This window comes from Diceros bicornis, chromosome 2 (assembly GCF_020826845.1).
Source record: "Diceros bicornis minor isolate mBicDic1 chromosome 2, mDicBic1.mat.cur, whole genome shotgun sequence".
NCBI lineage: Eukaryota > Metazoa > Chordata > Mammalia > Perissodactyla > Rhinocerotidae > Diceros > Diceros bicornis.
Window position 1 is genome coordinate 37,194,842 of NC_080741.1, and position 14,727 is coordinate 37,209,568.

The 14,727-nt window shown below is 42.1% G+C and overlaps 1 protein-coding gene across 3 annotated transcripts in view; it reads right to left on the reverse strand.

Moving 5' to 3' along the window:
- The window catches only part of UBP1 (upstream binding protein 1), a 54,481-nt gene extending 46,004 nt beyond the window's left edge, over positions 1–8,477 (reverse strand). For all 3 annotated transcript variants that reach the window (XR_009222024.1, XM_058554607.1, XM_058554598.1), the window contains exon 1: positions 8,289–8,477. Coding sequence is in view for 2 of the 3 variants with exons in the window: in XM_058554607.1 (XP_058410590.1) it covers positions 8,289–8,401 (113 nt within the window). In the remaining variant the exon portion in view is untranslated. The remainder of the gene's footprint in view (positions 1–8,288) is intronic.
- Between the last annotated feature and the right edge of the window lie 6,250 nt (positions 8,478–14,727).

Here is a 14,727-nt window from a genome sequence, read left to right on the forward strand (position 1 = left end):
GAACACAAAGACAGAATACAGAATCTGAAAACAGAACACATCTATGGGCACTCGATTTAGAACAGACTGGCATTATAAAGAGGTGAGAAACAGTCTCCAATGATACTGAGGTAAACTGAATATTTATACAAGGAAAACTGCAATTGGGCCCCTACATCATACCATACCAACAAGAGAAGAAAAAATGAACTCCAGATTGATTGTAAACTTAGGTATAATACAGAAAGTAATAAATCTTTTAAAAAGACTGTAAAAATATCTTTATACCCCCAGAGTAGGGAAAGACAAAATGAAAAGATTGGTCAATTTTGACCTATCAAAATCAAGAACTTCTGTTCAAAAGCCATCATAAAGGGAATGGAAAGACAACTCATAGAGAAGAAAGATTTTGTGACCTATACCTATGATGAAAGGCTAGTATCCAGAATATGTTAAAAAACTACAAGAATAAAGAAAATAAGAAAACAATAGAACTGAATGAAAACAGAGGTGCTGGTTTCAAAACTTGGAAGAGAGGGGCCGGCCCAGTGGCGCAAGCGGTTGGGTGCGCACGTTCCACTGTGGCAGCCCAGGGTTTGCCAGTTCAGATCCCGGGCGCGCACTGATGCACCGCTTGTCAGGCCATGCTGTGGCAGGTGTCCCATATAAGGTGGAGGAAGATGGGCGTGGATATTAGCCCAGGGCCAGTCTTCCTCAGCAAAAAAAAAAAAAAAAAAAAAAGAGGAGGATTGGCAGATGTTAGCTCAGGGCCAAATCTCCGCAGGAAAAAAAATTAAAAAAAAAAAAAAAAACTTAGGGCCAGCCCCGTGGCTTAGCGGTTAAGTGCGTGCGCTCTGCTGTTGGCGGCCCGGGTTCGGATCCCGGGCGCATACCGATGCACCGCTTCTCCGGCCATGCTGAGGCCGCGTCTCACATACAGCAACTAGAAGGCTGTGCAGCTATGACATACAACTATCTACTGGGCAAAAGATAGTTGGGGGAAAAAAATAAATAAATAAAATTAAAAAAAAAAAAAACTTGGAAGAGATACTTACAGTTAAATAAATAGCCTTAAATGCATCTATTAGAAAACAAACACCATGGGTCAGCACCAGTGGCCTAGTGGTTAAGTTCAGCATGCTCTGCTTCGGCAGCCTGGGATTCAGTTCACAGGCATGGACCTACACCACTCGACTGTCAGTGGCCATGCTCTGGCTCACATACAAAATAGAGGAAGACTGGCAATAGATGTTAGCTCTAGGACAATTCTTCCTCAGCAAAACAAAACAAAACAAAACACCAAAAACTAAAGAGAAAGCACCCAACTCAAGAAGGTGAAAAATAAGAAGAGTAAGCAAGAACACAAGGAAGACGAAAACCATAAAAACAAAACAGAAAACCCAACAGAGAGGAAAAACAAAACCAAAATTTGGTTTCTTGCAAAATACTAAAGATACGGAAATATTATAGAGATCTTTAAAAAAAAACCTGAAAACTTAGAGCAGACAATTTTCTATGAAAATAAAAATTACCACAATCGGCTAAGATAGATAAATTCTGAACATTCCTATATCCATTAAATAAATTATATGTGCAAACACCTACTCATGCCAAAAAAATTGAAATCACCAAATCCACGTTGTAGTCCAGGTGAGCCTTACAAAACCTTGAAGAAACAATTAAGCCCCATCTCATACAAAAATTTTTAGCCCATAAAAAGAGAAAGCTATCCAACTCTCTTGAAGCTGATACAGCCTTGATGTTTAAAAAAAAAAAATGACAGGAATACAAGGAAAAGAAAATCGAGGACCAATCTCATCTCGGAACAGTGATGACCTAATTTATGAAACTTAGGAAGCATTCTCTAAAATCAGTAAGAAGACTAAAGATTCAAGTTCTTAATGCTTCTAAACACTGCACTGAAGCCCTAGCCAGCAAGCTAAGGCAAGAAAATGAGATGTGAAGATTACAAACGAAGAAACAAATCTATCGTTATTTAAAGACATTAACTAGGAAATCTGAGCTCCTACAAATTACTAGACCTAATAAGTTCACCAAGGTCCTGGAGAAAAAAGAAGATAAAACAAGAATAAGAAAAAATATACATAGCATTCCTGACTGATGTTCCTCCTATCCAGAAAGATCATATTCTACTACCTTGAGAAGACTTTGCAATAATTAATTGGCAGGCCGCCAAAGGGTGCAGTGGAAAGAAGTGGAGGTCAAACCCTGGCTCTGGAGCTTCAAATCCCAGCTCTGCCATTTGTTGAGTGACACTGTGGCAGGATGCTTAACTTCTCTGAGCCTAATAATGGGTTTGTTTTCACTTTAGAGGAAAATGTTTTAAGTATCTAAACTCTAGGCACACATTAGACCATAGGTTCTCAACGTGTGGTCCATGGAATCCTGGGGAAGCTGAGACTCTTTTAGGGGGTTCAGGAGGTCAAACTTCTTTTCAGAATATTATAAAACATTATTTGGCTTTTTCACTTTGTTGACATTTACACTCATGGCACAAAACCAATAGTGGTTAACACTGCTGGTGCCTTGGCATGAATCAAGGCAGTGGCACCAAACTGTACTAGTAGTCATTGCATAAAAATTATTAATTTTATTAAATATCGGTCCTTGGTTAGGTATAATGTATTTTTGTTGCACATCTAAGTGCAATGGTTGTGTCAAGGAAAAGTTTTTATGCAACTGTGTGATCTGTTAGCTGATTTAGGAGTTTCTCTCACAGAGTATCATTTTTACTTGAAAGAAAACCTGACAAACTATGATTATTCAGACCTGCATATTTGACAGAAATTTCCTCAAAAAATGAATAAAGTGAGCCTGTCATTTCAAGGAAAACAACTGTGATGGTATTTGTCACCAATGATAAAATGTGAACCTTCCGCCATTTGCTTTCTCTGATGAGATGGTGCGATACTAAGGAATGCTGATTTTTTGATACAGCATAGTGAAAAGTGTCAACTAAGATTTAGAAGATCTGCATAACTCAGGAAATCATTATTTTCCAAATGACCAACATATGCATATTTCAAAATTATGCAGGCTAAGAGATCCAATCAAAGTACAAGACAGGCCAACTGATTCTAATGTAACAATACAAAAGTACATTAATATAGCTTCAGATTCCACATTACAACTTTAAGAAACTACCACTTGTCAAGTGCTGGTATAGTATCAAAGAATAGCCAAAACTATCTGAAAGGGCTATTAAAATAATCTTCCTTTTTCCAACCACATATCTATGTGAGACTGGATTTTCTTCACATATGTCAACCGAAACAATATATTCCAATGGCAGATAAGAGAATACACCTGTTTTTCTAAGCCAGACACTAAAGAGATTTGCAAAAAGCATAAGACAATGCCACTCTTCTCACTAAGTGTTTTGCTTTGGAAAATAGTTTTTTAATAGAAAACATTTATGGTAATATATAATGGTTTATAATTGTTAATTAATAAGTTTTTAAATTCCTTGATTATGAAGGGACCACAAAGTACACAGTATACCATTCTACTCAGACAGACTGAGACAAAGTAATCCATACATGAATGACACCAACAGCAATCCTACTCTACTCAAAATCATTCTGCTAAAATGATAAAGATCCTTTAAAAGCTAAACAGTATTCACAGGTATATTATATCTTTGCTTCCAAAAAAATTTTACATGTTTAAAAACAACAGTTTTGATCACTACATTTTAAAAGTGTCCAAGTCATAAGAGAGAAGGAAAGACTAAAGAATTGTCTTTGAAGGAGACAAAATCTAAATGCAATATGGGATCCTAGATTGGAACCTAGATTAGAAAAAGGACAATAGAGGAAAACCTGTGAAATCCAAATAAATTTTGTACTTTAGATAACAGTTCTGCACCAAGGCAGTTTTGAAAATTGTACTCTGGTTATGGAAGTAGAAGAAGCTGGGTAAAGGGAATATGTCACCTCTCTATATTATCTTCATAACTTGTAAACCTAAAATTACTTAAAAATGAAAAGTTTTTTTTTAAGTTAAAAATTCAACTACCAATACATAAATAAAAACTAGTTTTGTCATAGTTATATCCAGACAACAATTTAACAATCTCCAAAAAACTCAGAAAGTTTAAAAAAAAGGACTACCACCAAGGTTCAATGCAGAACAGTTTCATATCCATCTCTTAGATATGTTCCAAAGCAAGCAAAATAAGCATTACAGCGCTTCTTTTAAATTCAGTCACAGAACCTAGACCAAAAAAAAGATGAGGCCTCAGACGGTATTTCCACCAACAGCAAATGTTTGTGTCCTGGCAAACCGACAATTGTCACTATAATGAAACAAAGCAAGTTTATGAGACCCTATCACTAAACTACCATGTTTCAAACAGCCCTGATGGAAGGATATGAACTGTACTGAATCTTACTTTTAGTGCGGGGAGTTGACACCCTAATTTTAAAAACTGAACACAATAAAAATCTGTGGACGAGCAATAGAAGGTGAATTAGCTGAGAGAGTTCTTAGTCTACATAAAAATTACTTCTTGAATATAAGATTTCAACACTCAGCAAATCTTTTTCCAAGGCGATCAAAGTATATTAGAATCTATCCTTCAGAGCAGGGATCAGCAAGCTACAGCCCAAGGGCCAAATCCAGTGGCCTGTTTTTGTACAACATGATCCAAGAATGGTTTTTACATTTTCTAAAGGATCCTAAAGAAAAAAATCTGACCGAGACCCTCGGCTTGCAGCCTTAAATATTTGCTACCTGGTCTTTTACAGAAAAGGTTTGCCAATCCCTGCTTTAAGGTGATACCTTTAAAAACCAATGTGGACACTATAATCTGAAATCAATGTTTTTTAATCAACAACTTATTAAATTCTTTTCTATACTTCAGCCAAGATTAAATCCAGAAAAGTTTTTAAACTTTGAAATGAGATGTTTTGTAGAAATCATTGCCAATTCCGGAAGTAGTCTCAGGCACCACCATAATAAATTTTTAAAATTTCACTGGTCCTAAAATTTTTCTATACTTCCAAGACATGTCAGCTACTCAGGGACATTCTGTTTTAGCATGGGAACAAAAGAAAACTACCACCTATTAATAGCTACATAATAATCTATATCTTTAGTAATCTTTTACTAACTTAACACCGATCATAGTTGGAATTTTCCCATTACCTCACGGGATCTGTAAATTGACATTTTAACCTTTCAGTCAATACAGGAAATTTGTCCTCACCTCAAAGCAATTTTGATTTAGCAAATTATATGTAAACTATGGATGTACCTCCCACTTCAGAATATGTAAAGTACACCTTTTGTTTCAAAACAGATTTATGCCATAGTGAAGTTTAACAGGACTCAGATCAATGCGCTTTGTAAGGTAACAATTTAATATCAAAGTTTTTATGCGTAATCTAAAGATGTTGCGTTACTCCTTAAATCCTGAAGGTTAATTTACTACAGATTATAACATGTGAACAGTAAGATGGAAAGAAAATTACCAGGTGGCCCAAAAGACCCTCTTAGGAGAGTTTTAATGAGTTTTACTTTTTAAAGTCATTTGATTATCTGTTCTTTACTTCACAAAAGATGAATGACCCAGACTTCAAGTTACAATGGGTTTCGGCCTTCATTCAGTGGGGGGGAACTCAGCCTTCATTTGGAATAGTACCACTGACAGGCCGCTTGGGCCAATCACTTGAACATTTATGAGCTTTGGTTTACTCACTTATAAGAAAAGAATTGGTCTGTTAGTTTTTTAAGGTCTCTTCATCCATTTCTAGAATCCTGATATTGTAACTAAGATTTTAAAAAACATTTTATGACCTGCTTCATTTCAAATAGAATCTGCAGCAGCTCATACCTCACATACAAATGTGGTACAACAGTAACACAGGAGAACACACAGACAAAATGAGAACCAGAGCAAAGAAAAAAAAGAAATAAAGATAATAGCAGAAATTAGCCTCAACACATCCCAATACTAAAAGCCTACATTTTTTAATACTAAGTCAGACTATTGACAGAAACCATCTCTTTCTTTCAAGCTATCTTCCCAATATACTGAGGAAACCATTTCCTAAAAGAAGTCTTTAAAAATACTTCATTTTAAGCTATCCAAAAAGCAAATACAGTAAGCATACTTCACTTTGAAAGAAAACTGGAAAGCTGCCTACAAAGTAAGTTTTTATCAAGAAGTCACTTCTCTAATAATTTCAAATTTAGCACCTCAAGTTTACTTCTTGAACTTAAGAGAGGACAAATGAAAGAGAAAGACAATCATCCATAGCCTTACTTCCCTGACTGCCCATGCAGAGAAAAGACGCTGAGCACTCCCGAGATCCAGCCCTCTGAGCTCCAGGTCCAGGCACGTGAAGCGCAAGTGCAACTGAAGGGGGCCTACACCAGCCTGAGCCTTCTTTAGACTTTCCTCTTATCAAGTCAATTTTGAAATTTCCTAAGTTTGAATTTCCACTAAAGGGCCTTGAATTTGCAAGAGGCAAGTACTCTCATTAGCTCTTCTTAGTTTTTGAGGACCCAAGTAAATATGAAAAAACTAAACAAGCTCCTTAAAAATGGTATCTGCCTTCAAATATACTTGAACACTTAGATTAAATGACACAACATATAACCAAAAACATTCAATGGAAAAAGTTTCCCCATGGAAAGTGTCGTAAAAGGCAGCGAATTACAAGGATGTCAGGCATTACTTTAACAAGGTCAGGGAAAGGTTTAATAGCAAGATTTTATTTCCTTTTCACAGAAGAAACCATGAACAAAAGTTAATTAGTTGGCTGAATCACTGAAATAAATAAGACTTTGGAAAAATGTAAAAGCTCAAAATAACCCTCAATAAGCAGAGTTCTCAGCAGCCAACTTTTCATTTTAGCATAATTGAGAAGCAACTGAAAAGAGAGAGAATGAATTTGCTTCACGTGCCCTCTTATGCCTTAACTGCAAATCCAGGGTCTCAAGCAGCAGCATGGCACTCGAGGCCCAGTGTTTTCATTAGGTAATCACTGCCTCTAGTACTCCCATCTGGGGTGACCCGATGACTTGCAGTAGTTTAATTTCCTCCACAACTGAGGCAGTTGTTCTAGAAAATAAGCCACCTCATTCAGAGCCCTCAAGTTGCACAACTGCAGAGAAAAGCAGCGCCAAGTTCAGGGGGACCAGCACACTCTGACTCAGGGTCAGAGACTGGTGACCAACCAAAGGCTTTTCCTCCACGCACTTCCACACCCTAAGAAACATCTCCACCTTTCCGAGAGTTCTTTACAGCCCAGAGTTTCCCTTTAAGATTTAAAAGCCAAATTACTTCAGGGAGCAGCCCTCACCATTCCAGGCCTGCTCTGACCCAGAAGTCTGTCTGCTTCAGGACATTTATGCTCCCTGTCGTTCCCCAGAGCTGCAGGGAGATGTACCAAAGCTCCCGGGAGACTGGACAGCACTTCAAAGACACAACGCATTAAAGAATATATTTGGAAAATCCCACTTAATTTGCATTAACGAAAAGCTGCCAAACCTTCGAATTTTACATTGTAATCAAAGGGTGAACTTAAAGCATGTAAACTATATTTCAATAAAGTTGCTAAAAAAGAAAAAAGAGCTGCCAAACTGATAGGAGTTAAAAAACAGTATTCTTCAGGATAAACGCCAGAGACTAAGCTCAGATCTCTCTCAACCTCTCAAAATTAAACAAAATGAATGGCTGCTAGTACAGACAGCAGAGACTAAACAAACTATTGTTTGTGGTGCAATCACTGCATCTTAAAGCCTTCTTCAACAGGAAACAGCCTGAGAGGGTAGTCCCCAAAAGGAAAAATTCCACTTTGAAACAATCAAAAAACATAACTAAATCAACGTGCTTTTCTCCCCTGTGGCTACTTTCACTTAGGACATAATTACTACTGTAACACTAAGTGATTAAAATTTGCAACCAGGAAAGACCACAATGTAGGACAACAGAGTAGGAAACTTGATACCAAAACCCCGGAGAATATTTTCCCAGTATAAGTCCTCCCATTTCGGACACTGTATTCCAGCTCTCAGTGGCCTGTAAATCACTTGCAAGGAAAAAAAGCTCCTTGCCCCGCCGACCCAAGCCATCCTAACAGCGCGGCGTGTTTTACAGCAAAAATGAAGCCCTCAGGAGCTGATCCCCGGCCGAAGCTGACGGGGCCCCCTCCCATGCCCGCCACCGGGGTGGGCAGAGGCCTGCAGGGCTCCATGCCGCCTGGCAGAGGCCCAGGGTCGCGCAGGCCTTTCCCAAGGAGACTGAGGCTTCCGCCCGCCCGGCCCCGGGCGCCTGGTACCTCATGCTGTAGGCGCCGGCGCCCAGCTCCTGCCCGATGCCCGAGAGGGTGGCATCGAAGTCGTGCACCAGTCCGGACTCGATCACCTCGTCCATCTTGAGCACCCAGGCCATCTTCCGGCCTCGCCGCCGCCCGGCGCGCAGCGCGGCCTCCGCGAGCGGCGCGAAGGGGCCGGAGCTCCGCGGGCGCGTCCTGGGGGAGGGCGCGGGTGAAGCCTCCGGCGGCGCGGCGAGTGGTCACCAGCGGCGACTCGGGCGGCGGCCGTGACGAGAGCGGCCGGGGCCCGACGGGCAGGGCACGGCTAGCCCGGCGAGCAGCTGCAGCGGGAGCGGCCGGGCCGCCGGCAGCGCCTCCCTCCCGCGGGCGCCGGCCCCGCGCCTCATACCGCCGCCGCCCACCCCCTGCGCCGCTAGCGCTGCAGCAGCCGCCGCCCGCCCCACCCCGGGGCCCCCGGCCGCATCCTCCCCGGGACCGCGCGGGGGCGGGAGCTCAGCCCGCTCCGAAAACCGCGCGGGGCGAGCCCGCCCGTAACCCGACCCTCGGCCTCGACCCCCGGCCCTCAGCCCACCCGCCCAGGCTCTAGCGCCCCGCCGCCCCGGCCAACCCCGCCGACGCCGTTCCGCCGGGCCGGACCCTGGCTTCGATGCGGCTCCGGCTCGAGCTCGCTGGCGGCTTCCGCCTCCTGCGGCCCCGCCCCGGCCCCGCCCCGCGTTCGCCCCTCGCCCAGGCCTGCCCCGCCCGGCCACGCGCTTCGGGACACTCCTGGCGCTTAGCGACCGAGGAACTGTCCCGGCCGTGAAACCCGGCCCCGCCCAAGCGGCAGGTTCCCAGCCCCTGCGGCCCTGCCGCCTCCCTACACACCAGCCCAGGAAGAGGCGGTGCCAACAGGACAGCCAGTTCCGCCCATCCAGAGAGGTGAGCTGATTGACAGGCGAACTGCACAATAACGGCAAGTGCTTGGTCGAGGCTCCCGTGAATCTCTGTGCCCCGGGCTAAACAACCAATCAAAATGTTCTTCCTCTTGGGCGGACTCGAGGACTGAATTTGCTGCCAAAAGAAAGAGTTCATTGGACTGCACTAGAGGAAGCGACCTAAACGCCACTTCCGGAGCTGCTTTGCTCCTCTGTGGTCTTTCCAGGTAGTCTCTGGGTTTTGCCCGCACTATACATGGAGGGCGCGGTTGTGAGTTTTAGCCAATAGGCTCGCACTGTTTCTGGGGTCTGAAAGGGCCACTGGGCAGAAAATCTTGATTGATGTTAGAGCAATCCAATCAACGCTCCCGACAAGGGGCTCTGGAAAGTCTTCCCCCAACTAGTGATTGCCGTGAGCGGTATGGGGAGCCTGAGTTAAACTTGGGGTTCAGTCGCAGTAACAGCCGGCGATCATGATATTGTTATCTCTCATGGTCTGGCGTTCACTGGGCTTAGTCAGGTGATTCTCACAAAGGGTCTCTCGTATGGATAAAGTCCTATGGCCGGGGACTAAAGTCATGTGAGGGCTTCTGCACTCACCTGTTTATTGCTTAATGCTGGCTGCCCACTAGGACCTCAGTTGGGACTGCTGGAATGCCTGCACATGGCCTTTCCATGTGCAAAGGTGGAAGTGGAAGCTGCCGGTCTCTTGTGACAAGGATTCTTTGCTTGACCAAACTTTAGTCAGGCTCCCAGACTTTCTCCTAGGCCCATCTGTGGACTTCCTTGTAAAATCCGGTTTTAGCAAGAACCCTGCTAAGTCAGTTTAGCAAGAACACTCTACCTGGAAATCTGATGAGGTTCTTTAGCCTCCACCATCCCCCAGGTGATGTCTGATTACCCTGGCCTGCCTTCAACAAGAATCCTGTTAGGTGGGTTTAGCCAGAATCCCCCTTACCCTGATTTGTTTCCTATTAGTAATTTTCCATCCTCTGACCCCCACCCTGCTTTTTGGGTCTAAATTCCCGCTTACCCGTGCTGTATTCGGAGTTGAGCCCAATCTCTCTCCCCCACTGCAAAATCCCATTGCAGTGGTCCCTATACCTATTATGATGGTCCTGAATAATAAAGTCTGCCTTACCATCATTAACAAGTGTGTTGAATATTTTTTTCTTTAACACCTAAGGCCTGGGACCAGAAACTGACACAGAATCTTTATTCTGTACTGAATTCTATTAGTCAAGCAGCCACAAAATCAGATTGATGGGAGGAGAGTTAAATAATTTGGGGGCTATGTTTTAAAGCTTCTAAGATCCACCCTCTGGCCGCAAATATTTTACATTCTTCCCACGTGCAAAATACATGTACCCCTTCCCCAGATCCCTGCAAAGTTCTCATTCCATTACAGCATTAAGGTCCAGGATCTTATGAGGCCCTGGTGCAGATGAGGCTCTTTGGATGCAGTTCTTTGGGTATAACTGCTTAAGTGGTTCCTCTCCATATGAAGATCTGTGAATTAAAAAGACAAGTGATCTGCCCGCCCACTACCACCTACATTACATGCAGTGATGGGAGAGGCACAGGAAACTGTGCCTCTATAGCCATTTCCCTTCAAAGAGGGTGGAAATGGAAGGTACATGGCAGTCACTAGTCCATAGAAATTCTCAAAACCAATTGGGTAAATGTTGCCAGTTCCTTGATTAGAAAGACTCTGTCATACTTCCTGGGAGTACTCAGTGGCTGTTGTCTCCAGCCACTGGGCTCTTCTTGGTTCCACCCTCTGAGTTATCCTTCTAGTTCCATAAAAAGTAGCCCATGTTTACAGTTAATAGTTTTCTCAGCTGCTTCCTGTCTATGGTTGTGCAGGGATCTGAAGTCCTCTCTTCATGTAGTACTGTCACTGTCCCTCTCAGTCCAAGCTGATACAATTCATTTTTAAACTTGGTGGGTTTCTTGTGAATCAATTTATAATCTACTCTGATAAACAAAAACTGCACCAACACATATCCTGGGGGCAACTTAGCTGTATTGTTCTGGCTGAAGTTTTCTCGTAAGATTATAGTCAAGATATCAGCTGGGGCTGCAGTCATCTGAAGGCTTAACTGGGGCAAGAGGAACCATTTCCAAGCTCACTTGCGTGACTGTTGGCCAGAAGCCTCAGTGCCTCAACATTTGGGACCACAGGGCTGCCTCAGCACACACATTCACACACACACACACACACACACACACACGCACACCAGAGTAAGTAAAACGAGAGAGAGAAATGAAGGTGCAGTGCCTTTTATGACCTGGTCTTCAAAGCCACACACCATCCCTTCCACTTTATTTCTGTTCCATAGAAGCAAGTCACTCAGTGCAGCCTCCATTCAAGAAAAGGAGAATTGGTCTCCATCTTTTGAAGGGATGAATATCAAAGGACTTGTGGGAATATTTTTAACCAGCACAGCCATATTCATCAATATCACTTAATAGGTTTTTGAAGTCACTAAACAGCATAAGTAGATCAGAAAAAGAAATTAGAGATACAAAAATGGGAAAGAGGGGGTTAAATTATCACCATTTATAGATTATATGCTCGTATGTGTGGAAATCTCATAGGAACCAAGTAAAAATTTAATAACATGGTGGCATACACCATGAATGTTCATAAGTCAATAGCTTTATATAAACAAACAGGTTTGAAAATATAATAGAAGAAAAAGATCAATTTATAATAGGATTTAAAAAGGTAAAATACCTAGGAACTAACTTAATAAGAAAGGTAAAGAATTATGTGAGCAAAACTTTTAAATTCTCAAAATGAACGCAAAAGTACATTGAACATAAAGAATACTACATTCAATATTATAATGGTAGTTCTCCTTAAGCCAACCAGTAAATTTAATGTGATTCTAATAAATATAGTAACAGAATTTTTTTAATTGGACAAACTGATTCTAAGATTAATATGGAAAAGTAAATGAGCAAAAATAGTAAAGAAAAAATTGAAGAGAGTTAAAAGATATTAAAACATTATAAAACCTAAATATTTAAAAGAGTGTGCATTGGTGAAAAAATAGATGAGCAAGAGAAGAGAATGAAAAATCTAGGAACAGATCAATATGCATATAGAAATTTATTATGCGATAAAAACTAGCATCGCAAGTCAGTGGAGGAAAATGGGCTATTCAATAAATGGTTTGGGAATCAGCTTTAACCATCGGAAAACCCTTATACAAGTTTCTCACTATCCAAAAGTAGAGCGTTCCTATGAAAACTTTTGTAAGCTGAAATGATGTAAAGCAAATGAATAATTACCATTAATTTACATGGAAAAATTTTGAGCATTCCCAGACCCAAAAATAACCTACCAAAGCATGCCAAATAACACATAAACTCTAAAATAACACTGAAATATAGTAAAAGCAGGAATGATATGGTAAGTACACAGCCTGTATAAAGTAGAAATAATATATGTACAGTGCAGGTTCACTCGCTAGAATCGGGAAGACAGCGAGCACACTGGAAGGCTGAGAGGTTGTGGTGGTGATGGTGTATCATGCTGAGTTGTCAGAGGATGGGGTGGTGGGAGGTACAGGAGACCGGGGTGTAGGAGAGAGAAGAAGAAGGTCATCTGTTAACACCTCATCCTCATCTGAATCCATCAGGGCAGGCAGGTCACTAATGTCCATACCTTCTCTATCTGCCTGCCTCAGTGTCAAAGGTTGAGATTCATCATCTGCTGTGGCTGCTGTGGAAGGCTGGAAATACACAGTGTACTTTACTGCTTAGCCTCTATAATGGCTCCCTGCAAAACAAGCACTGTCTGCTCTTTTCTCCTTTTGCCTTTTTTTCGTAAAAGCAAAAATCCTCTTTGGATTTCTTTCAGTTAGCAGGTGCTAATGTAAGTCTTTCATAATAGTGAAGAGGCATAAAGAGAAGTTTCAGATGGCGGGGGAAACTTGTACCAAAGTAAACTCCAAGTGGCTTGAAGTTTTTTTTTTCCCCAAAAGCTTTTGCGTAGTGTAAGTTTGCGTGCTCTGCTTCAGCGGCCCGGGGTTTGCAGGTTCAGATCCTGGGGACAGACCTGTGCACCACTTGTCAAGCCATGCTGTAGTGGCATCTCACATACAAGGTGGAGGAAGATGGGCACGGATGTTAGCTCAGGGCTAATCTTCCTCAGCAAAATGAGGAAGATTGGCAAAGGATGTTAGCTCAGGGCCAATCTTCCTCACTGAAAAAGAAAAGGGTAAAAGATGGGCCAGCCGTAGTGGCCTAGTGGTTAAGTTCAGCGTGCTCCACTTCAGTGCCTGGGTTTGGTTCCCCTGCACGGACCAACACCACTCTGTTAGCAGCCATGCTATGTTGGCGGCCACATACTAAAAAAAAAAATAGAGGAAGATTGCCACGGATGTTAGCTCAGGGCGAATCTTCCTCAGCAAAATAAATAAATAAATAAAAGGATAAAAGGCAAAATCATAAAACACTAGAAGAAAGTATGGGAGAATGATTTTAGAAAGAGAGGAAAAGGCTTTTTTAACTATGACACAAAATCTAGAAATCTTAAGAGACTGATACATTTGACAACATAAAAATTTTACTTTCTTCATAGCAAACAACACCATAAGCAAAATCAAAAGAGAACAGAAAAAAAAACTATTTAAAATGTAGATCATAGGGGCCGGCCCCACGGCTTAGCGGTTAAGTGCGCGCAGTCCGCTGCTGGTGGCCCGGGTTCAGATCCCGGGCGTGCACTGACACACTGCTTCTCCGGCCATGCTGAGGCCACATCCCACATACAGCAACTAGAAGGCTGTGCAGCTATGCCATACAACTATCTACTGGGGCTTTGGGGGGAAAATAAATAAATAAATAAAATCTTAAAATAAAATGCAGATCATGGACAAAAGTTTTATTTCCCTGATATATAAAGAGTCCCTAAAATAGACTAAGCAAAGTAGGATGAAAATGGCATTTGCCCAGTCCAGCTCCAAGGAATATGCATGTTGGAGTACATCTTTTTGAGATACACCCATACAGGAACTTTCATTGAAAAGAACAACTAGGGGCCAGCCTGGTGACGTAGTGGTTAAGTTCACGCACTCTGCTTCGGCAGCCCGGGGTTTGCAGGTTGGGAATGTACTGCTTATCGAGCCATGCTGTGGCAGGCGTCCCACATATAAAGTAGAGGAAGATGGGCACGGATGTTAGCCCAGGGCCAATCTTCCTCAGCAAAAAAAGAGGAGGATTGGCAGCAGATGTTAGCTCAGGGTTAATCTTCCTCACACACACAAAAAATAATAATAATAAATAATTATTAAAAAAAAAAAAGAAAAGAGCAACTAAGTTGAAGGGCTGCCTCTTGTAGCACAATCTAAAACCTCACCACTAGAATTTTTTGTTGCTAGTAATGGTGAAAATTACTTTCTTGCTGTTTTGCAAAACTGTGAAAGAAGCTGAAACAGCTCTCAACAGAAAGGCTGCTATATCTATGGTCAATGATCCCATACCTATCATCTTCTCCCAATTAGTTGTGACCCTGGGGA